Genomic DNA, 25,508 nt, shown 5'->3' with positions numbered 1-25,508 from the left:
AATCAAGTTGATTCATGGCTAACCCAAATTGGTTCATGATTAAACCAAATAGGGTCCAACTCTTCCATAAGAAATGTGGCACATCCGTGCTTCCGTTTCGACAAATACTTCCATATATATCTTATATATGATCCAACCACACTTTTATCTCTTGATCTGAGAACCTTATTCTCTAACTTATTTTACATCTTTTAAAGACTCGTTTATTGAATGTGACCTAATAGGTTCTCAGTTTATTTTGACCGCCCATAATTAACTACTTAATTATGGAATGATCATGAGTGACACCTAGTAGTACATCATGATCCCTAATTAACGAAAAAATCATAGTTGATCTCAAAACTAATTCTAAACCTTTCAGCAGTTACAGTGAGTCGTGCCTCATTCCTTTCACTCATCTTTTACCCACTTAGTTTAAGATATGATCAATGTGTTTGCCCCCACTAGGCTGACTACATCACACCTAGTCTAAGTAATACTTCCTCGTTCGACAAATTTAAATTACTCATACATGTGTACAAGAGTCTCATATTCTTAACATGTAATGTTTTGTCCAAAGACTTTGAGTAATAATCCTAACGAGTGATCATAGGATATACGTCTTCTCACAAGGAGTGGTGAATCCTCTGTGGGCTATCCAAACAACACATTCAAGTACTTCAACTTATACCCAATCATCTCTGGTCCACACCTTCAAGAGAAGTTTGCTTAAGATGTCAAAGTATAAGTCTCCATAACCAAGATGACTTGTATTCCTCCAGTCAAAGAAAACTTGCACTCAAGTTATGGTAAGAACTTAATAGACATATCCATATATATAGAAAATCATATGAAGTCGTACAACAAGTTACTCCAATGAACTAGTTACCATTATTAACATCCAAGTTTAACTCTCGACATCCCAATGTCTCCAGCTAGAGAGAAACAACTGCTTGGCTGAATCAAGAAGTATAACTCGTGCTAAGCTTATAGAATTGATGATATCTAAATGCACCAATTCGACAACTAGAAAAATTCCAATACGTCCATAATTGCACATGTAGAGATAATCACAAGTTGTGATTTAATCATAAATTCTCTCATGCTATGAATTGTATTATGGACATTCAGTAAATGAGTTTAAGACTATTTAAACATATAATATACACTCAAATAATGAATATATATTTATCAAATAAATAATAAAAATTATAAGGCGGTTGCCTTTAGGACATCTCTCAAAATTAAACACTCCCACTTGGACTAATGTCAATCGCTACAACCTCCTAAACCGTAAGTCTGAATGTGACTCTCAAACTTGCATTGTGGTAGAACCTTTGTCAAAGGATCCACTACGCTCCTTTCAGTGGAAATTTTTTCAAGTTATATTTCTTTCTTACTAATGATCTCCCTGATCAGATGATAGCTGTGAAGCACGTGTTTGAATCACTAATGAGACCTTTATTCCTTTGCTTACGTAATAGTTGTTCACTTGGGTTAGCTTCTTGTTCTTGCTCTTGTCCTTATCTTTCAATTTAGGGAAGTTATCTTTCACATACCCTTCTTCATTGCAGTGATATCATCGTATCCTTCTTTTATTACCCTGCGCTTGATTAAATCTTTTAGTTTTAAATAAATTTTTAAATTTACGTACCATCAATGTTGTTTCATTATCATCGAGAGAAGATTCTGAATCTTGTTCGTCTGCCTTTGCTTTTAAGGCAATGTTATGCTCCTTCTTCGGACCTGCACATCTCGTTTCATGGACTTCAAAAGTTGAAAATAATTATTCTAAAGTAGTTGAATCTAGATCCTTAGATATATAATGAGCATCTACTAATGATGCCCATTTAGTATTTCTAGGTAATGCGTTAAGAGCGTACCTTAGCGAATCTTGGTTACTTACCTTTTCTCCAAGATTCGTGAGTCCAACGACGAGCTCCTTGATCTTTGAGTGAAGGTGTGCAATGGTTTCGCCTTCTTCCAGTTTGATATTGTTGATCTAGTTTCTGAGTAGATCCCGTCTCGTGAGTTTCGTCTCCGAGGTTCCTTCATGTAGTTCCAGAAATTTCTCCCAGAGCTCTTTTACAGACCCGTAAGCTCAGATTTGGTTGACTTATTATGGCAGTAAGACGCTTAGTAGATGGAACTTTACTTTGTCGTTTACCATGAAATCGACCTGCTCTTTTTTAGTCCAGTGGCATTTTTCTTTGCTACAAAACCAAATTCCATTATTAAAAGCAAATCGAAATCAGTTTTGAAAAATACCTCCATCTTCTTCTTCCAGTTGGCGAAATCCCCCTCGAACTTCGGTGGGTAGATGCTTGATCTGGCCATCTTGTATGATTCGTTCGACGGTTAGTCCTTCTGAAGCAAACCTCGCTCTGATACCAATTGTTGGCCCTGGTAGGTTGGAGGGAGGAGAGGTGAACTAGTCGTTTAAGAAAAACCTTCCTCAACTTTTAACTCAGATTAGTATTGCAAAAAAAAAAAAGAATAAATAAACAACAAAAAATGAGGCCAAAAGAGTTACTTGGTTACAACTAGAGAGGTTGTTAATCCAAGGCAAGTAAACGTACTAAAGATCTCCTTCTTTAAAGGTGGAGAAACCTCTTACACTCGTTGGAAGTTCAGAAAGTAGCTAAGAAATCAATAAATAAGTTGTTACCTATTTCCTATGTCCAGGGCTCTTTTTATAGCCCCTATAGAATCTTATCCGTAGCTTGAAGGCACCTTCAATAGAGGTTCAAGGCGCCTTCAAGGGATAGAACTTTATCTGCCGAGGATAAAATATTATCCTCGACAACGTTCAAATTTGTTAGATTGAAGGCGCCTTCAATTAAGGTTGAAAGAGCCTTCCATGTGGGTTGAAGGTGCCTTCCCACTGAAAGGCACGGAGGCGCTTTTAACTCCAATGAAGGCGCCTCCAGCAGCTCCGCAACTCCTTTTTTGGCTCTTCTGCTGCTCCGTTTGCTAGGGTGATTTCGGCCAACTGGAATAGGGCTCACCCGAACTCATTTTCTGGCCTTCTCCTCAAGTAGACTTCCTCCCCGGCTTCTCATCTCTCGGACCGCTGTGTTTCCTTCTCATCCACCGGTGTACTCTTCCGCAACACCTCGTCCCTCGGATACACCTAGCTCGTCGGCTCTCTCCCGTGTCGTACTTCTCGATAGCTGCTGATGTGCGTAAATATTATGATCGTTTATGCATGTTTTAACGCACATTCACTTGCTTTATACGTATAATTTCCTTGCATGATCACCTCTTTTATCATATATTCATCATATATACTCTTTTGTTCGGATATCTACTCTTTGTTTGGTTTTGTGTTGTCAGGGATAACTTTTGGAGCAAAAATGATGATTGTCGACGTATCAGAACAAAGCAGAGAGCGCGGTCGTGCAACCTTGCACGACCGTATGGCCAATCCAGAGAGGGATCTGAGCACGGCCGTGCAACCCTACACGGTCGTGCCTTATAGCCAATAACCAAGCAAGGAACGACTGTGCAACCCTGCATGGTCGTGCCCTCCCATGACCGCAACCATGCAGCACACGGTCGTGCAACCCTGTACGGCCGTGTCCTAGGAGCCGAGCCTGGAGTTCACACGGCTGTGCCAATTGGCACGGCCATGCAGCGCAGCCAATGACAAAGAAAGGCATGGGCGTGCCATCCTTGCACGGTCGTGCCATCCTTGCACGGTCGTGCCGCCGTAGCCGCACGCTAGCCTATAAAAGGGTTTTAACCCTTTTCCTCGAGGGGGAGAGCCGGGAAGCGAGCCGTCAACAGGAGAATCGCTCTGGTGCCATTCCACGCCGTCCAAGATATCGGTCCAGCGATTTTTCATCACCACATCAACCCCAGAAGCAAAGGATTAGATCCGAAGATCACTCATCGTCGTTGGATAAGCATGCTTCTTCTTTCTCTCTTAGTGTTTGAGAATTGTATGTTTAAATACATCATGTCTTCGGGTTTTTCTCCGACGTCTATGGAGTAGAGTCCTTGTTCTAGGATGAGGGAGTAATTGTGGATTAGTTTTGATGTAAGACTCGTATTATGCTTATATTCATTGGATGATTTCGCTTGCTTTGTTTCAACTACTCGATCTCCATGTCGTGTTGATTGATTGTGTAGGAATTGCCAATCTCGTAGAGGGAATACCTTAGATTATACATCCGATGGGTCCTAGTGGCAGGGATAATTCGTTCACGGGTATCTAAGGCACTTCCTTGAAAGAAGAGGCGAGGACCAAACTAAGCTCCTTAATTTGATATATATATACCTCTTTAATTTAATGTTTTAAAATTTGATCATCGATCTGTACATCTTCACTTCATTATGAACTAGTATCGTTTCCTCTAATAAAATTTTGTTTGATGTCACCATTGTCTTCCTTGACAGCATGCATCTCTGCAATTTGCAATTTGTGGAGAATTTGTGGACTGAGAAATTAATTATCATGAAGAGCTAGTGATCCTAATGCACGATTGAGATATTTGGAGGATCAACTTGAGATTTAATATGAACATTCTGATTGATACGGTTGGTAATGGAGGGGCCCAAGAGGAAAGGGTTAGAAAAGTCAAGGTCATATGGCGGTCAAAAGTCAAGAGGATGCGGCAGTCAATAGTCAAGGCGACTTGGCAGTCAAATAGTCAAGCTGACGGGACAGTCAGAGTTGAGCATAGGGGGTAGCCAGTGGCCAGACAGACTTGTTGATCGAAGGGGCAAAGCTGTAGGAGAACGAAGAGAGACGACAGGCGAGGTACAAGTCACGGGTCGAAATCGACAGAACCGGGCAGAGGCAGGTCGGGATCGGTAGAACTGATCAAAAACAGCTCGATCTACAGGCCTGCGGTGGAGGGCCAGGAAATACAAAGCACAGAGGCAGGTCAGGATCGGCAAAACTGATCAGAGGCAGCTCGATCTACAGGCCTGCGGTGGAGGACCAGGAAATACGAAGCGCAGGATGCAGGTCAGGATCGGCATAGCTGTGTAGAGACAGCTAGGGCTGCAGGTCTGCGATTCGGAGGCCCGGAAATGCAAACCACGGATCATAGACCGGATCGGCAGAGCCAGTCAGAGTTAGCCCGTCTGGCAGGTGACACTTAGAGGCTAGAGCCGATCGGAAGAGGCGAGGCCGGTGCAGGTCACAATGGATCGGAGGAGCTAAGTAGTGCGGGTGCGGAGAATCTCAACGGTCCGTAGAGGATAATCATTACATACCAACAATGCGTGCGAAGGCGGAGGTTCCTAAAACGAAAAGATGCCCTCATAACCAGTAGTAGCCTGCCAGCTGTCCCTCACTACAAGACAAAACCCATGTGCGAAGGTGGAGGTTCCTAAACAGAAAGATGCTTTCACGATAAATAGCAGCACGACAGGTGTCCGGGACTACACGACAAAGCCCAGCGTCTAACGTTTTCTGACAGGATTGCAGGTTCTAGGAGGACGACGCATAAAAGGGGAGAGATCCCTCGTACGCAGGTACGCGCACACACTCTCTCGTCACTTTTTCCACAACTGTTTCGTTAGCAGTCGTTTCTTCTTCTTCTCTCTGCTTTTTCTGGGGAAAAAGGACCTGACTTGAACGTCGGAGAGCCTGATTCGGGGACTTTTTCCCTGGGTTCTGGTCTCTAACGTGAGGGGGGATTGTCTGAGTGTGCGCAGGGTCCTGCAGCAGCGTCAACCACCCGTGGGAGCCGAATCACCTACGACTTCCCGTCAACGACCAGGCCACCGTGACCAACTTCCGTCCGACTCAGCCTTCGGACGGGATCACTGATGAAATTAAATATCTACTTAACCCTTTAAATTAAATTATAATTTAATTTTGTTTTCCCATTGGTCCCCTACCTGTCATAATATTAAACAAATTAGTTAGAAGAAATAATTAGCCTTGGTAGTAGTGAAACAAGTAGAGTGCTACGATGCTAATGATTTTGAAGCGATATGGCTAAACTTGCCCATTTGTTGACCTAGCACAATTGATTAAGCAAGAATGGTCCATTGAGGTCGGATGCCAACTTGTTTCACTCATCCGAATAGAGGACATGGAGCCACTTAAGCTTATTGGTGATTGAGTGAGAATATAATTAATCATACTTTTTGTTCACATGAGATGAGGCTGCATTAGCCCTCACAGACAAATAGTAAATGGATAGTTATTTGTCTTGGATGTCATCCAGTGTAACTCACTCCCCATTTATTTACCTTCTTAATCATCATCATGATTTACCTTTTTCATATACTAGTGGGGACATTAACCTTTTCCCCAAGAGATGAGGCTGCATTAGATCAGGAGAATTTTTTTTTCTTCATGAATCAAACATAAAAACTACTTTTCTTTAGAGAAAAATTTGTATAAATTATTTTTTATATATTTTTTACAAACAAATAACTAAACCCTTGGATAAATATACAAATGTAGCCATCTTATTGTTTTCTAGAAACATCTTATTATTATTTCAGTCAACAGAACCTAACATCGTCAAAGTAGAAGTTGAGTTGCTCACACAAGCAAACATAATAGACTTAATTTATTCTGAGTCTTCTGTCCCCCGACTCTGCCATCTCCTCCCTGCCTAACTCTTACCAATATTGCTAGTCAACAAGGTGGAACTTCTCCTCGATCGTCCATGGCGTGCATCAAACTAAATCTCAACGTAGACGTCAACAGTTGCCTGAGCGGGCTCAAGGCGACGCTGCGGCTGGGCAGGCCAAAATCTGGCATCAAGAAGTTGAAAAAGGAAATGAAAATTTTGAAAGTCAAAAGGGACGACATCAAGAACCGGATCGACCAGGCGGAACTCGAGGGGAGAATTCCGACCAACCAAGTGAGCCACTGGCTATGGACGTGGAGACGTTGGAAGGCCAAGTGACTGCTATCGAGCAGGATTTCCAAAGCACCAGTGAGTCTTCTCCCTCCCGTATATACCTTTTTAATTGTCTTTTCACTCCATTTCAATTGCAAGTTTTTTTTGCGTGTTTTAATCCATACAAGCTGCTACGACCACTGTTTTTATCTATAAGAGAAAATAGAAAGAAAAAAAAAGTCTTTGTTTCGATCGTCAGGTTGCTTCAGTTGTCATTGCTTCAATCAAACTCAAACTCAAACTGGTGGCACGAGTCAAACACAGCAAGCAGGAGATCAGGTTCCTATCAGAGAGTCATCAAACTGCTGCTCCATCATCCTAAGAGTGGCCAAGAAGCTCGGCGAGGTTAAAGAATTGATGGACCGAGCTGATAGACTGGATCCGGTTGCCACAGTTGGGCCTTCGGAACCCGCCGTGATGCTTCCCATCTCACACCGATCGCCCGTTGGGATCGAGTCGTATGAGGAGGACATTGTGGGCTACGTCGATGGTGGAAAAGGCGACATCATAGGCATCTACGGAATGGGCGGTGTCGGTAAGACCACCATGTTGACGAGGATCCAGCAACACTATCTTCTCAAGCATACCATATTTGATCGTGTGATTTGGGTTGTGGCCTCCAAAGACTGCCAATTGAAAAGGCTCCAGATGGATATTGCTAAGAGTCTAGGACTCAAGACACTGCAGGAGAGTGACGATGAACGAACCTGTGGTGATAAGCTCTTTACCTTTTTGAAGAGCAGGAACTGCTTGCTGCTTCTAGATGACATTTGGGAACACCTAGATCTTCAACTGTTGGGTATGGCACACTCGGCTACTACTGAAAGAGGCCAGCAGCAGCAACCACGCAAAACCGTGGTGTTCACAACCCGTAGCGAGGGAGTATGTGTACAAATGGAAGCAGAAAAGAAGATCAAAGTCAAATGCCTGGATCCAGTTCAAGCATGGCAGCTCTTTGAAGAGAACAGCGAGGGGGATGTTCTCAACTCAGATGCTGGAATTAAGTTCGTTGCTGAAAAACTTGCTAAAGAATGTGCAGGTCTTCCGCTCGCTCTTGTCACCGTCGCCCGGGCCATGTCAGGGAAAAAGTCTTGGGAAGTTTGGGATGCCGCTCTCCGTCAAATAAGGGATGAACATCAGTGGAAAACCGTATGTCTTCCTGAAGATTCAGTCGTCATGTATAAAGCCTTCAAGCTGAGCTACGACAGTTTAGAGAATGACTCCATAAGAGAGTGCCTCTTGTGCTGCGCTTTGTGGCCTGAAGATTTTAAGATCGACCAATTCTCTAGGTTGATACCGTGTTGGATTGGTTGCGGAATAATCTGTGAATTTAATGTAATTAATGAAGCTTTCGCCAAAGGATGCTCCCATTTGGAAGCTCTTAAGACTGCATCTGTTGAAATTGGTAAGTATTTTGGTAGAGCTCTTGAGGAGAAATAGATAGTTTTTCTTGATACTTAAACTTTTGATTACAAAGCCTTTATATAGACTTGAAAGAAACTTAGGGGGCAAGTAACCTAGCAACTTAGGGGGCAAGTAACCTTAGAAACTTAGTGGGCAAGTAACCTTAGTGATGAGTAAACTTAAGTGATAACACATTAACTTTAACACTCCCCCTTAATGTGTTGTCGGATTCCAAGTTTGGCTCGGAGCTGTTGAAATCTTTCTCTCGGAAGTGCTTTTGTGAAGATGTCAGATAATTGCTCCTCAGATCGACAGAACTCAAGTTGAATTTCTTTATCTTCAATTGCCTGTCGAATGAAATGATGCTTGAGTGCTATATGTCGAGTTCGGTTGTGGTGAACTGGGTTCTTAGCCATAGCGATTGCAGATTTGTTGTCGCAGTGTAGCACGGTTCCTTCAATCTGATGGTGACCGAGATCAGCCAAGATTTTTCGAAGCCAAATTGCTTGTGAAGTGGCTACTGATGCTGAGATGTACTCGGCTTCCGCAGACGATTGTGCAACACTTTGTTGTTTCTTGGATACCCATGAGAATATTGCTGAACCAAAGGAGAAACAGTACCCCGAAGTGCTTTTCATGTCATCTAAGGATCCACCAAGATCACTGTCACAATATCCGACAAGATTAAGTGCGTGATTCTTCTGAAAGCTTAGACCGAGGTTAGTTGTCCCTTGAACATATCGTAAGACCCGCTTTGCTGCACCGAGATGAAAATGGCTCGGACTCTGCATAAATCTTGAAAGTAGACTTGCAGCATACATGAGATCAGGTCTAGTTGCTGTGAGATATAACAAATTACCAATGAGGCTACGGTAATAAGTGACATCCGCTGCTTTTCCTCCATCTTCCTTTTTCAATTTCTCCCCCATAATGAGTGGTGTAGAGACAAGATTGCATCCCAGCATGTTGAATTTCTTCAGAATCTTTTCTGCATATATCTTTTGGCAGATAAAGATTGTCTCTTCTTCTTGGTAGATCTCCATGCTCAAGAAATGTCGAAGTAGACCCATATCGCTCATTTCATACTTTTGAGCCATGTCATCTTTGAACTCTTCGATCATCTTCTCGTTGCTTCCAGTGAAAATTAGGTCATCAACATAAAGAGTGACTATAAGAACATCATTACCTTGCTGCTTGACATACAAAGTTGGTTCACTCTTGCTCTTTTCGAATTTTGTTCGGTTGAAATAGTTGTCGATCTCACTGTACCAAGCGCGAGGAGATTGTTTAAGTCCATATAGCGCTTTCTTAAGTTTGTAGACTTTCTCTTCTTTTCCTTTGAGGATGAAACCCTAAGGTTGATCTACATCACTTCTTCCTTCAATTCACCATTGAGAAATGCTGACTTGACATCAAGCTGATAAAGTTTCCACCCTTTGCTGGCGGCGAATGCAATTATAGCTCGGATTGTGTCTAGCCGAGCTACTGGGGCAAACGTCTCCCCGTAGTCAATTCCAGGCTGTTGAGAATATCCTTTGGCCACTAGTCTTGCTTTGTGTTTTTGAATGGATCCGTCTGGGTTGTGCTTGACTTTGTAGATCCATTTAACACCTATGACTTCTTTATCTGTCGGTTTATCAACAAGCTCCCATGTCCGATTTTTTTCAATCACACGAACTTCCTCCTCCATCGCTTTTTTCCATGGTTCTTCTTTGATTGCTTCAGCAAAGTTCTCAGGCTCAATTGAGCAATAATTGCATGTAGCATATATATCGCTCAATGATCTGTACCTTTTTGGAGTTGCGCTTGGGGATGAGGAGTTTGATGAAGTTGGATCAGTTGAGCTTTCTTCGTTGGGTTGAGATGAGCTTGAATCTGGTGTGCTTGGCTCAATTTCATCTTCTTTGTCAGTACTGATCAGAATGTCTTTCTTTTCAACTTTGTTTTCTTCCCAATTCCATAAAGCATTTTCATCAACTTGAACATCTCGGCTAATAATAACTTGACCCAGCTGTAGGTTAAATAGTCTATAACCTTTGCTCATGGTGCTGTAGCCGACAAAAATACATCTTTTGCTAGATTCGTCAAGTTTGCTTCGTTTCTGTTTTGGAATTTGAGAATAGCAAATGCTTCCGAATACCTTGAGATGGTTCACCGATGGTCTTCTACCACTCCATGCTTCAAACGGAGTCTTGTTTGGTATGGCTGTGGTTGGGCATCGATTAGATAAATAAACGGCTGTGTAGACTGCTTCAACCAGAAGATTTTGGGTAAACCTTTCTCGTGCATCATTGATTTTGCCATTTCAACGATTGTCTGGTTTTTCCTCTCGGTAACACCATTTTGTTGAGGGGTGTACCTTACCGTTAGTTGCCTTTCTACTCCTTCATCTTCACAAAAATTGTGAAATTCTTTAGAAGTGTATTCTTTGCCTCTGTCACTTCTTAAGGTTTTGATGAAGCATCCACTCTGTTTTTCGACGAGACTCTTAAACTTCTTGAATATCATGAATACTTCGGACTTCTGCCTCATGAAATAGACCCAAGTCATACGAGTGTGATCGTCGATGAAAAGAATGAAATACCTATTCTGAGCATGAGAAAGGGTGTCCATCGGCCCGCAGACGTCGATGTGGATAAGTTCCAACTTTTCTTTAGCTCTCCATGATACTCCTTTTGGGAAAGGTAATCGATATTGCTTTCCAAACGCGCATCCTTCGCATACATGTTGCTTTCCTTCTATGTGAGGAAGTCCTTGCACCATACTCTTGCCAGATAACTCTTTGAGGCTTTGTAAATTGAGATGACCGAGTCGTCGATGCCATAAGGTTGATGTCAGGTAGTCCGAGGTAGAAGCTTGATGAGCTTTTAGGTCGGCATAATTGATGTTGAGAGCGAAGCTTCAATTGACCATTTTGATCTTTGTGAACACCTTTGACTTATCTCTCCTGTCAAATATAACACATTCATTGTTATCGAAGCAGAGCTTGTACCCATTTTCCACCAATTGTCCGAGGCTGAGTAAATTTTGACTCAAGCTCGGCACACACAAGACATTGTTGATGCAACTCGGTCCTTCCTTCGTCTCGATGGCGATTTTCCCAAGTCCTTTTGACTTTGTTTGCTCTCCGTTTCCAAACTGAACAGGAGCATTGATGCTAATGTCGAGTTCAGAGAAAATTTCTGAGATCGGCGTCATATGGTTGCTACATCCGCTGTCCAGCAACCATTTTCCTTGCTCCTTGTTGGTGGCCGTGTGACATACATAGAATGTTCCATATGTCTCCTCAGCTGTTTGATTTTCTCCAACCTGATTTGCCTGATAAGTGTTCCTATTTCGGCAATCTTTGGCGAGGTGACCAAATCGATTGCATATTTTGCATCTCGATTGACCTTTGAACCAACAGTCCTTCTCGGAGTGATTTGGCTTATTGCAATTGCTGCAATTCGATGAGTTGTCTTTTCCTTTTCCTTTTGAGATACGTCCATCTCGTCCTCTTGATTTCCATCCAAATCGTGATTGGCCTTCTCGTTCGTTGTTACCAATTTTGAGCTTTGATTGGAATGCACCCTCTATTGGCTTCTCAGAATGTCTGGACAATCTTTGCTCGAACGATTTTAGGGACGCCATCACTTCTTGAACGGTGAGTGTTGTTAGGTCCTTTGTTTCTTCAATGACGGCAATAATGGGATCATATTTCTCAGGAAGACAGATGAGAATTTTGCGTACCAGCCTTTGATCTGTAATATCTTCACCATGAGATTTCATTATATTGACCAGATCAAAGATTCTGGTTGAGAATTCCATGAGTGTTTCTTTCTCCTGCATCTTGGCATTTTCGAAATCCTTGAGTAGTGATTGGAGCTTAATCGCTCTTACTTTCACATCTCCTTGAAATTCGCTCTGCAAGATCTCCCACGCATCTTTAGCCGTGTTGGCTCGCATGATTCTGGGAAATATAGCCTTAGTGACTGCTCTTTGAAGGATTGAGAGAGCACTTGCGTCGGCTTGTCGAGACTTCTCTAATTTCTTCAGACCGGCCTCATTGAGGGCAGTGGCTTCCTCGGGCTCTTGTACTCCATTCTCCACAATCTCCCATTGGTTAAGAGATCGAAAGATGGTCTTCATCTTCACGTACCAGAAATCATAGTCTTCGCCATTAAACTCTGGAATGAGATGGTTGATGTTTGTTAAACTCGAGCTGGCCATGGATTTGGATTGGTAGAACCTGGACGCTCTGATACCAACTGTTGAAATTGGTAAGTATTTTGGTAGAGCTCTTGAGGAGAAATAGATAGTTTTTCTTGATACTTAAACTTTTGATTACAAAGCCTTTATATAGACTTGAAAGAAACTTAGGGGGCAAGTAACCTAGCAACTTAGGGGGCAAGTAACCTTAGAAACTTAGTGGGCAAGTAACCTTAGTGATGAGTAAACTTAAGTGATAACACATTAACTTTAACAGCATCGTTGCTAGAGCACTCCGCCGACTTTATAAAGATGCACGATGTCATCCGAGACATGGCACTGTTGATGGTCTCTGGGTCGGATGGGAACAAAAGAAAATGGATTGTAAAAGCAGGAATTGGGATGAGTGATTTGCCTAGACAAGAGGAATGGCAAGAAGCGGAGCGAGCGTCATTCATGAACAATCGGATTACATCTTTACCGGACTATGGAGCTTCCACTTTTCCAAAACTTTCTATGTTGATTATCCATCACAACAAAGGCCTGAAAACAATTCCTCCGAGTTTGTTCGCAAGCATGCCTCGTTTGGTATACTTGGATCTGTCTGACTGTCGTATAACAAAACTTCCCAAGGAGATTTGTAGCTTAACTGAGCTTCAATATTTAAACTTATCAGATAATCATATAACAGGGTTGCCGGCCGAGTTTGGTTGCCTGGGCAAATTAGAGTACTTGTTTCTAATGAATACTGATCTTCAGATTGTACCCAATGGGGCGATATCCAATTTATCAATGCTTAAATGGTTGGATATAAAAGAAAATCCTCTTGCACTCGAGTGGTGGTGGGATGAGCTGAAATGTTTCAAAGGACGACACCAATTAAGTGTGGCAATTAGCATTAATGCTACAATAGATAACATTGAGCGACTCAATATGTTACCACCAAATGTCTCTATATGGCACCTCACTTTGGCTGGAGAGAATATTTCAAAACTTCCAAACAACTACGATCTGGGGACTACACAATGGGGTTGCAGGGTAAGTGACAAGCTTGAGTCTCTGTACATTGTGAATCTTGGATTAGACAGATTAGTGTTGGCCGCGGGCGAAGGTCGCGAATCAAGTTTCGGATGTCTAAAGCTTCTCTATTTTACTGAGCTAAAACTATTGGAAGATATTTCATTGAATAGAGTTCGGCTCCACAACCTTCGTAAAATATATATTTTTGATTGCCCCATGTTGAAGGATGTTTCTTGGGTTCTCCAACTGCCATGCCTTAATTCTCTATCCATAGTTAATTGTGGAAAGATGGAGGAACTCATAAGTGACGTAGGGAACTCCAACTCCATCTCTAGCTCTAGCATCCAGCACTTGTTTTTGGGCAACATACCAAACCTCAATCGCATTGCAAACCGATCGCTCCATTTTCCCTATTTGGAATTTATAGATGTGATAGATTGCCCAAAGCTCAAAAAATTACCATTTGGGATTGAAATATTAAAGAACAAATTAAAAAGGATTGACGGTGAAGACGATTGGTGGAACAATTTGGATTGGGATGACGAGACGATCAAGGATTCCCTCACCCCTTATTTTAGGTAACGAATATATTTTTATACCAAATTATTTAAGATGCACGCCTTTCCTTTGATATTCTTTTTAGGGCATGCAATTTCGTCATATTTCCCAAATAACCATGATCTTGATCTACAATATAAAAAATAATGGGCTACTCCATTGAGTCAATGTTTTTCATGTCGAGTTAAATATCCTGAGATAGCAACAAAGGGAAAATGTCTCATTGTTAATATTATTCTATATAGATAAAAATTATTATGAGTTTTAGGACTTGACAATACTATATCTTACTCTTAATTATTTGAAATTTGCTCCAATCCCTATTACTTTTAACAAAATTTTGTGATTTTTTAGGTCCTATCGGAGAAGGAGGCTATAGTGATGTTGTGGACGGTCAAATTGTTGGATTCTTTAGTTGGTTTGATATGTATTTAAATTTTATCGATCATAGTTAATTGGACATCTCATTAGTGTTTTAAAATTTGATCATTGATATTGTCTTCTTGACTTTACTTCAAGTATTGATATTAATTACTATGGTTTGGATAAGTCAATTGGATGTGTGTGTTTTTGTTAACTTATTGTCCATGTTTACAAAAATTTGGCTAGTAATTTGAGCCGATCAACAATTTGATCCAATCAAAAGAGAAAACACCGACATAGTTTGAAATTGATTTGACCTTGAAGTTGCAATTTACTCGAAAAAAATAATTAAAATTTATGTCCAATTTTTAAAATTTTGATTTAATTTTTTAAAACACTCTATCAAATGCAGTTATGTCTTAAGCGATTGAGAAAATTATATTGAGATTGGTTATGGATTTTGATATTTAAGTAAACATTTAGATTTGGATCACATGAGGATATGATATATTCATGAAGTTGGGTAGGGATTAGTTGCAACACTGTCACAACTCAAAGAGCGTCATGGCAATATGAGAGATAATTATATTAATCTCTTTGTTCACAATAATGTTCACCGCTATATTATAACCTAATTAATTAAGAATAGTACCACAGGTGATATTACCTTCTACCATTAATTTTATCGTAACTAATTAACCTCCTTGCCTAATTAATTTTTATATTACTCCAGCAGGAAAGAGTTGTTTGCCACTTGCAATGGATCAAAGAAAACTTGAATGAAGAGGCAGCCATTATCAAACTTTTTCTTAAAAAAGTCATATAGTCATAGAATCCGAACATCCCTATAATCGGCCTCACAATTATCTGTTGAGAGGTAAATAAAAAAATCGAATAAGTCACCATAATTATCTGGCATGTGTACCTATATTTTTATATCATATTTGATCTGTGTACCTAGATCCTTTTGCTTTGATCCATGTATATTGTTGGTACATATTTTATGGAGGTGGATATGTTCAGGACCTAGGTTGTTATACCATAGAGGATCTGTATACCCTAGATCTGTGGATTTGACTTACTGGTACTAGGGTACACATTTTTAGATATATATATGGATTGGTTCAGGATATTGTCATGCTTAATATTATGCACCATTCGCATGATTGCATGCTGCGCGATAGTCTGCTCTATTATTGTTGAGCACATCGCCAGTTACATCACTGTCGGTGCTCCGTTGGTCCGCTCATGGGTAGCGTGACGCAACGTGGTAGCACGTCAGTTTGGCTCTGTCGGTGCTCCGTTGGTCCGCTCATTGGTAGTGTGACACAGCGTGGTAGCACGTCAGGGATCTCTCCCCATCATGATATACCGGGAGATGAGAGCATTGCGCTCCCCCACTTATGATTTGGGGTAGGAGGACAGGTGTACTTCGACAATATCCCGTCCACTCGGTCACTCATAAGGAGTAGTAACGTCAGAGTGCACGGTTGTCACAGCCCTACCCACTCGGTCTCACCATTGTGTGTAAGATGGCTGACTGGCGTCAGGGGTGACTATGTCATTGACATCATACGCATTGATGCATTTATTGCTTGTGCTTGCTGCATTTATTTGCTGCATTTGGTTAGATGCATATGTTTGACATCCATACAGGATTTATGACACTCTCGGTTTGACGACCCTTTTGTTCTGGATAGGAGTTTCTGGTGAGTACAGCTTCCTCAGTTACCTTTCAGTTTTGTATTTTTCCTATATATGATTAGGAAGCTGTATTCCATGTTTATTACTGTTAGATATATCTTACTAGGCATGTCTATTGGTATTCGCTGAGTTGTTGAACTCTCCCTCGTGGACACTATCTTTTCCAGGTACCAGGTTGTTTATGGAGTCGCTTGGAGTATCCTGTCAGCTGGTCCCCACGTCACATCAGAAGACATGTCTCTGCCTTTTTGTTTATTTTATCTTGGTATATGATATGTGTGTATTTGGCATTTGTGTGTTCCGGTTTTGTTCCGGAGTGTTGTGTTGTTGTGTGGTGTAAGCCTAGCCGGCTAGCAGTATTTTGTTTTGTTTTGTTTTGTATGAGCTTGTCTTTATGTTTTTCCGCTGTGTTGGTTTTGATTACAGCCGAGTGGGCTGATAAAAATATATATAACTGCGTGGTTGTTGTTATATTTGTCCAGCCGTGTAGGCTGAGATTATTAACTACGTGGTTGTGTATATATTCCAGCCGCATGTGGCTGATGTATATTGTGTCTGTAGAAATGCTTCAGATTGTCAGCCGTACAGGGGAGATGCTGCTGAAATTTTCTTCGGACAGGGGCTCCCCCGGGGCGTGACATATCCATTATAGTACAACAAAATCCCAAGAAACTTCTTCACAATTACCGTGCTAAAATTATTTACCGCTAGCTCAACGTGTTCTTTGATCAAAACCTGAAGATACTACAGATATGTTAAGTAAAAGTTAGAGTAAGACTGCAAAAAGGTTGTCAAATTCATATCGAGCGCAATTCCGTATTTTATACTCATTCCAACAGCTGTCAATATTTCTACTCATCATGAAGAAAAATAATGCGTATTTTGTACAATATGTGGATATATAAAGAACGAAAGCATGAGATGACTCATAAATCTCATGAAGTATAGTCAGTGCTCAATAAAAATATATATTTGTGCAGCTGAAATGCATTCTTTTACGTCAAAAACTAACAATTTTAATTGGTATAAACTTTCACAACAGAAATCAATCCCACAATACACGATCCACAACAACAAACCAAATAAAGAACAATCGAAAACAGAAGTATCTACTCCAAGAAAGTATCATGAATCAGCCCTTTAGGTAATGACCTCATAAACATAGAGACGGAAAGAAAAGCAAAAAAAATTTCTAGATTACAGAGCAGAACAAGACAACAAGACAACAAACACAAAGACTGAAAAAAAAGCAAAAAATATTTTCCAAATAATAAAGTTCCATCAATTTGTTTCACATAATTTTTACCTTTCTCAAACTCTAATAAAATTTCAGGCCAAATATAATGTTCCATGGATTACTTTCAAATTTCAGGCCAAATATTATTAAAGAGAGATGAAGATTTGTTGGGGGATAAAAAAGAGATGAAGACAATTTAAATTGGTAGACTCGTCTCTTGGGTTTAACATGTCAATACTTGAAAATGTATTAATGATTTATAGAATATAAGCAAAAAATTCATATGACAAAGTTTAATAAACAACCAGTAACTTCATTAAATATAATAATTGACAAAGTTTAATAAACAACCAGTAACCTAATTGAATGTAATAATTGACATTGTGAATAGGTAATCGGAATTTGAACATTGCTTTCACTTGAAAATTTTACAGGAAAAAAGCTTGGATTATGTTTTCATGTGGCATGCTTTAAAATATTGGAAATACATAAAAGTCAAACAACCAAACAAAACTAAACCAAAAAAATTGAATATCATTAACTCCTACAAATAATGACATGAAATCAAATTGTTAGTATAAAATAGAATCTTGTTTTAAAAAGAGAATATATCCATTAAAAAAATCTTGTTTTGGCCTCTCAATACCACTCCATTAAATTTACAAGAAAGATTACAGCAAGGCAACGCTGGCTCTCACCAATAGAAGACATATCCATCCACACCCTCCAAATTCTCAGGAAAGTTGTGCTTAGATCGGAAGCATAATGTTTACATGTCTTTGTTGGAAGAATAGCACCAAACCTGCAACAAATTGGAGACCGTCTAAAACATGATTTTGCAAAATAAAAGAGGAGAAAAAGAAGAAGAGTAAGAAAAAGAAATCGAAGAAAAGAAACCTGGACCTTAGCCTTCCGCCAGCTCTGTCAAATTGAAAATATACGGTATATCTCAAACACTTGCAACCTAAACCCTACGTAAGAAAGTTCAAGTTGTCAAACCTTATTTTTGGCTGACTGCTGCAAACCTTCGTCTCTGTTGCCTAAGACTCCAAATCGGAAGCCCTAACGAGGGGGAACGGAGAGGACTGAAACGAAGGGGAAGGAAGAGGAGGTCCAACAACTCAATTTCGGAAGAGAAGCATCGGAAGCCCTAACCCAAGAAAACGAAAGGAAGTGGGGGGAACGAAGGTCTATAGAAAAAGTCTGAGTCTCTTTGTAAAAATAAAAGTTAACTCTTGTACTATTACTTCGGAGTAAACACTAAAAAATGTATTCACGACGTTACTACTTCGGTATTTAACAAATTTCCGAAGTAATAGCTTATTTCAATTTAAAGCGAAGCCCGTGTTTTTAAATCTACGAAGTCTATATTTTTATATACTTCGTCGGTTTTTGTAGCGAAGTTGCTTATACACTTTTACTTCATATATTTAAATTGCCGAAGTAAATTGTGGCGAAGTAAAAAAGTCGTTTTTCACATAGTGTGTACTCTTTCGCAGCCCTTTCGTCCCTCGGATGCATCGAGCCCGTCGGCTCCCTTCCCGTGTCATCCTTCTCGCTAGCTGCATCTTCTGCTCGACTTCCTGTGCTCCTAAACTTCTATACACTTAGACACAGAAATCAAAATCAAATAGGACATAACTTAAATTGATTAATCATATCAAAATAATCATGAAATCTAGTACCAATAAAATGACATAATAGTATAAGCAACAAGTGGCTATAACAAATTGACTAAGAATAGTATTTATTTATATATCTATTTATTTTTAAATATTTTGGATCAATCTATTATATCTAGTTGTTGCTCGTAATAATCAGCAATAATAAGTATACGTAATAGATTGACCAAGAATAGTGTATGTTTTTTAATTTGCACACATGGCATGACATCAATGTACTTTATAATTTTCTTTTCCTTTATTTAGCTATAACCAGCTGTGCCGTCCATGGTATGTGGCACAGTAGAACTCTCGTGGATGGCTTGGATTGATACTTTAACAAATTTTAGTATCAATTTTTACCATAGGTAAAATACTCAGTTGAATGTTATCCTTATCATGCTAAGGAAAAATAATTCTCATAATTTATCTATTTATATTTAATCGGTGAATAAACGATACTAAATCATTTAAAATAAATATTTTTATTTTTTTCAAAAGGTGGACATTTTTGACCAGAAATATTGTTTTTTTAATTCGTATTGCAGAAACTGCGTACGAATCACAAACAAAGTGGATGTGATATACCGACATTTTTTAAAAAAAATATTATTTTTTAATTTGTACATTTTTGCAGAAAGAGTTTATTAATCATAAGGAAAACCGTAACATGTGATAAGACGATTAGTTGGTCACTAGCGTCCCAGTTGATTCACAAAACTTTATATAGTAATATTCCATATTTCAAGGACAAATTCAACTTCTATGATCTATTGTACCGTACCAATGTCAAATCAAAATTAAAAAATTCATAACTTTTATAAATCTCATCCCATCATTAATTTTTTTTAAAAAAAAATTATGTTGTATCCAAGGTCTAAATTTTCACGTAACGATAAAATTATTATTTTATGATTTTTTAAATCTTAAATATAATTTCTTTAAAAAAAAATTACGATAGACTCACCTTACAATACTACTTGATTCATAAAACTGAACTTCTAGCATCGTAGTTATCCAGTACACAGCCAAATTGAGTTCAAACTTTCAGATGAGCCTAAAATCTCATTAATAATTCCTTTTTTTTTATTCACATTTTTAATATAATTTTACAGGGACAACAAACATAAAAGACAACGTTATGAAAGTATTAAAATAGCAACTTGAATCGCTATTTATGAGATAAAAAAGTAATAGTTGACGCGTGTGCATGCATTCTCCGGACAATAATTCAGTTGATCCAGCTTGTAGTCTCAGTGGTAGATCATCACATTTACTTGCTCGGTTCAACTCATTGGTGATGCACAGTAGACTACTTTAATTGATTCAGCATTTGTTTTTTTACCTCCCTCGTATTGATCTTAAAAGAATTAATAAAAACATTGAAATAAACATATTTATCTTTTTGTCATCATAATAGACTACTTTAATTGATCCAGCATCATCTATGGTGGTAACAGACGAAGCAATTGATTCAGCATGTGACAAAAGGTGAAATTATAACCTTGGCAGTCCACATTAATTGATTCAGCATCATCGATGAGTCTATCTTAAAGTTGAAAAGATGACACGTTGATAGTGATGACTTGATTATTGAGTACTAAAAGAAGATCGTTTTCATCCGAGGAAAAACTTTCCTTCGACCCTGCACATCCCAATACGAGCCAATAAAATATCAACATCAAGAAATCAAGAGAGAGTTCTAATGAATGCCCTCCAATACTCAAGTTAATATGAGTTCCGATCGAACAAAATAAAGAACAGTAAAAGGACATACGTATGAAAGTAAACTTCAAATGTTATGTCCAACCCTTGCTCCCCTACTCGTCATCAAATTAAATAAATTAGTTAGAAGTTATAATTAGCCTGGGTAGTAGTGAAACAAATAGAGTGCTATGATGTTAATGATTTTGTAGCGATGTGGCTATACTTGTCCATTTGTTGAACTAGTACAATTGATTAAGCAAAAATGGTGGGATGACAACTCGTTTCATTCATCCAACCAGAGGACATGTAGCCACCTAAAGCTTATTGGTGATTGAGTGAGAAAAGAATTAATCATCTCAAACATAAAAACTACTTTTCTTTATAGAAAAATTACTATAATTTTTTTAAAATTACTTTTACAAACAAATAAACAAATCCAACTTGATACATATACAAATGTAACCATCTTATTATTTTCCACAAACATGTGATTATTTCAGTCAACCGAACTTAACATTGTCAAAGTAGCAGTTGAGAGGTCTCTTTCATCTTTGCTCACAAAATAGTCTGCATGAGTCTTCTGCATGAGTCTTCTCTCCCCCGACATCTAGTCAACATGTCAATTTCTAATGCCCAACTCTGCCATCTCCCCTGCTTAAGTCTTTCCCATATTGGTAGTCAACAAGGTAGTGTTTCTTAGGGATGTAATCGAATCAAGTCAAATTGGATGTAATCGAGTCGAGTCAAGTTAAGTCGAACTTTTGAATATTTGAACTTGACTCATTTATAATCGAGCAGAGCTCGAGCTTTATTTAGCGATTATATTCATGGCTCACGAGCTTATTTAAGCTTTTATCGAGTTTAAACAAGTTTAATAAATATAAATCATAAATTTAAATATTCATTAAAAACTAAATTATATATTTAGAAAAAATTATAATAATATTATTAAAATTTATGATTTTATTCTAATAAATAAATTTAATATATTTGTCTATATTTTTTATAAGTAGAGTGTAAAATCTATAAATTTAATATCAAAATTATTATTTTTTTTATTTAAAAGTTACTTAATGAACTTAACGAACGTGTTCACGAACTAACAAGTCGAATACTGCGAAGTTTGAGCTTGATTTGTTTATCTTAACGAGCCTCATTAAACGAAATCGAACGAGTTTTTATTGAATCGAGTTTCGAATAGCTCACGAACGGCTTAATTCATTTACATCCCTATCTGTTTTTCATCGATCGTCCACGGAGTGCATCAAATTAAACCTCAACTTAGACGTCAAACCAGATTAAAATATGTCTACTATCAGAAAATATGACTTTAGAGATATAATTAAAATCTATTTTAAATTTAAATAAATCAGAAACGTATTTATTATAAAATTACTGATCAGTTCCACTTTAATAAAATATAATAGTTTAAAAAAAAACTTAAGAAGGAATTTAAAATAAATTTATAATGTAACGGTAAATAAATTTTTATAAATAAAAATAAATAACTATTATAAATAGAATTTAAAATCAAATAAATTTTGTTTAAAATTTAATGAAAATTTTAAGATAGAAATAAGCTTATTTAGCTACCGTAATTTAGTGGCTAGACCAGGAGCATTTGCAATTGTGAGCTTGTTACGACTACTGTGATTTTGCAGCCAAACGGTGAACGTGCCATTTGTTACAATTGAAAAATTAAAGTACTTATTTGTAGTCAACTTTGCCCCTCTTTCTAATACAATTTTAAAAATAGCATGCTGAAATTAGATTTTGGTTGGTAAGTCAAGTCAATTTCAAATTTTGTTTGTGGTATTCTGAATGGTAAAAAATGATTCGTTTGCTCTAACATCTGAGTTAGTTTGTCCTCATGTTAACACAAAAAAGATAAATCATGGATAACAATCAACTTTGAGTAGTTGAATAACGTATAGAGGAGAACAGACATCCGACTACTAACTAAGATTTAACTTCAGATATTATGATGATAATACTATTATACTGTAACTAATTGTCCGTCCTAAAAGGACATTGTTTATGTTAATCTAGCAAACGGGGTGAAGAAAGAAGAATAGAATCAGAAATAAAAGAAAAAGTGATAAGCCTCCTCTATGACTTCAATGATTGATTTAATCAGGGATAAGTGCTTTCCAGGAAGAAGAACAACAAAACTAATAAAAATAAAGATGGGGCCTATCATTAATTAGTATGTTTTGTTGAATCCGTCAAAAGTTATGTTCATGCCGTCCACAATTATGATTTAAATTTTGTATGTAGTCCCATATTAAAAATATTTTATTTTTTTGCTCCTTAATTAAATATAATGGATATTAATTTATCTAATTGCTCCTCATATTTTTAAATATAAAAAATCTAAAAATAATATAATTTCTCTTAAATTCAGCACATTAGAAAAGAGTCTAATATATTTTCTATCAAATTGAACATAATTTTCTACCACCTCAATTGGATAATAAAATATACTAGATTCTCTTTAAATGATGCTCAATTAGATAGAAAATATACTAGAGTCTTTTTTAAATTGTATCGAATTTAAGAGGAATTATATTAAGTAGAAAAAATCTACTCAATTTAATAAAAAATATACTCAATTATAATTTAGAATGTTGAATTTAACAAGAAATATATTTATTTTTACATTTTTTTTATATTTAAAAAAATATAAGGAAAGATTATGATAGAAAATATACTTAATTCTAATTTAGAGTACTGAATCTAAGATGAATTATATTTATTTTTAGATTTTTTTTATTTAGAAAATATGAGAAACAATTAGATAACGACGCCATGAGTGAATTAAAGCAAACAAAATTATACATGTAAAGAGTAGAAATAAAATTTTTCGAATACGGAGACTATATGTAAAATTAAAATTATGGTTGAAAATTTTCTCCATTAAACTCATCATAGAGACCTCTTCAATCTATTAAAGGAGAAGGAAATGGATCTGCATGCCACAATCTGTCCCTCAGCTTTGTGAATCCTCCATCGCCACCAAAGTCTCGATCGGCCTGCTGCTAGCTAGCTAGCCATGCTTTGCGCCAACTTAAATTTCAACGTAGATGTCAACAGATGCTTCGGTGGGTTATGGAAATCCAGAAGGCGGCACAAAACCGGCATCAAGATTGGGCCATTCGGAGGCGCCGGAACCCGCAATTTTGACACTGGTGGATCTGCCGCCCCAATCGCAAGGGTCAAACTCCGCACAGGAACCGTCATCTACAGTTTGCAGATCTCCTATAATATTAACCGGAGAGACGTCGAAACAGATCTACTAGGCGGCGAGGGAGGTGACTCCCATCACACGGTACATGAAGCTATCAAAAACTGATTTCAATACTTGCAATATATATATATATATATATATATATATCTTAGTCTTAACCATTATATACATCGATCGATCTTACAGTTTGAACTACGGCCTGGTGAATATATCAACTCGATGACTGGGTGCGTCCGTGAATATAACGGTGAAACGTGTATCACGAAGCTCGAATTTTACACCAATTTGAACGTCCGGCACGGGCCTTTTGGCAAAGCAGATGGCAGGAAATTCAATGTTCCGGTCATAAATGGTCGTATTGTTGGATTCTTTGGCCGGTACAGTAAATATCTAAATGAGATCGGAGTCTATTTGGCTCCTAATTAATTGGGCATCGACTCATTCAGTGAAGATATACATTTTTTGATGGATAGGCACGCGTAAAACGTAATAATGTTATAACTGCATAAAATTTAATTTTGGATAAAAATAAAAAATGTGTCGTGTTTTTTTTTTTTTTTAAGAATCATCATAATGATGTCCGATTTGAATGATGATTCATATTTCAACTTGTATTTGTATCTTTAAGTGGTATTTTATCTGGTCTTTCTAGTAATCGAAGTTTTCGTGGAGAAAAGAGGTGGGCGAAAGGTACTGTAACATTCTTGGTGAGTCATTGATAGAAGAAGCTCGCACACAGAAAAACAGCGAATGTTCCAAGACTGGATCTTGAATTGTAGTGCTTGATAAAAAGAAAACTAAGAACTCAGTGGTATTGGACCAACTTCAAGAAACGAAAAACTCAATTGCAAAAAATTGATTGGAAGGGTGATAGTACCGATTCCGATCAACTCCAAAAATTCAAAAAATATCACAGAAAAAAAAAAACTTGAACGGTAGTTTCACCGATTTAAAGCGACTCCACTCTGATACCAATTGAAGAATAAAAAGTGCTAGGGGAGGTGAATACAGCGCGTGACTTTTTCACTATTTTAGAAAACACTCACGTAAAGAATAATTACAGCGGAATAAAGAAAGAGACAAAAAACAAAGAATGCTAGCAAGTCAAGATTTACTTAGTTCGGAGCTTATAGCGACTCCTACTCCAATGCTCGTAGGTGAGAGTGCTTTCATTAGGCAATCACTAATCAATCGAAAAATACAAGTACAATTTCAAATGATTACAATAAGTTTGAACAATGAAAAATACCGATGACTTTGGAGAACGAAATCTTCAGCTTAATTGTCGTCATAGCAGCTTTTGTGCGTTGGAGACTTTTTCAGAGCAATGTGTAGGAAGGAAGTTGTTTCAATTGGTGTGTCTAAACTACTGGTCGAAACCTCCTTTTATAGCCCTGTCTGAGCACTTGGATCCCCTCCTGGGTGCTTGGATCCCTTCCCAAGCGCCTAAATCCCCTCTCAAGCGCCTGGACTGTGCTGACGTGGTGAGCTCTCGTCGAAACTTCATCCTCAAAGTTTATCCACATCCGGGAGTCCAAACCCCTTCCAGGTGCCTAGACCGCTGA

The 25,508-nt window shown here is 38.1% G+C and overlaps 2 protein-coding genes across 2 annotated transcripts; both read left to right on the top strand.

Moving 5' to 3' along the window:
• Positions 1-6,405: 6,405 nt before the first annotated feature.
• On the top strand, positions 6,406-14,048 carry LOC122048884 (probable disease resistance protein At5g43730). Its single transcript, XM_042610400.1, has 5 exons — positions 6,406-6,857; positions 7,014-8,291; positions 11,846-11,901; positions 11,963-12,051; positions 12,724-14,048. The coding sequence occupies exons 1-5, from the start codon at positions 6,618-6,620 to the stop codon at positions 14,046-14,048; spliced, it is 2,988 nt and encodes a 995-aa protein (XP_042466334.1). The 5' UTR covers positions 6,406-6,617.
• A 9,588-nt stretch (positions 14,049-23,636) lies between these two features.
• LOC122049684 (agglutinin-like) lies at positions 23,637-24,598 on the top strand. The gene is made up of 2 exons (XM_042611044.1): positions 23,637-24,024; positions 24,130-24,598. The coding sequence occupies exons 1-2, from the start codon at positions 23,749-23,751 to the stop codon at positions 24,367-24,369; spliced, it is 516 nt and encodes a 171-aa protein (XP_042466978.1). The 5' UTR covers positions 23,637-23,748; the 3' UTR covers positions 24,370-24,598.
• Positions 24,599-25,508: the final 910 nt, after the last annotated feature.

This window comes from Zingiber officinale, chromosome 2B, assembly GCF_018446385.1.
Source record: "Zingiber officinale cultivar Zhangliang chromosome 2B, Zo_v1.1, whole genome shotgun sequence".
Lineage (NCBI taxonomy): Eukaryota > Viridiplantae > Streptophyta > Magnoliopsida > Zingiberales > Zingiberaceae > Zingiber > Zingiber officinale.
This window is presented reverse-complemented; position numbering and strand designations above follow the sequence as displayed.

Excerpts from the sequence above, each read along its gene's own strand:
- LOC122049684 (XM_042611044.1), top strand. The coding sequence starts at position 23,749 with ATGCTTTGCGCCAACTTAAATTTCAACGTAGATGTCAACAGATGCTTC. Across the intron at positions 24,025-24,129 it reads GAGGTGACTCCCATCACACG|TTTGAACTACGGCCTGGTGA; the intron begins GTACATGAAGCT and ends TCGATCTTACAG.
- LOC122048884 (XM_042610400.1), top strand. The coding sequence starts at position 6,618 with ATGGCGTGCATCAAACTAAATCTCAACGTAGACGTCAACAGTTGCCTG. Across the intron at positions 8,292-11,845 it reads GTAGAGCTCTTGAGGAGAAA|AATGTCTGGACAATCTTTGC; the intron begins TAGATAGTTTTT and ends TTGGCTTCTCAG. Across the intron at positions 11,902-11,962 it reads ACGCCATCACTTCTTGAACG|GAAGACAGATGAGAATTTTG; the intron begins GTGAGTGTTGTT and ends CATATTTCTCAG.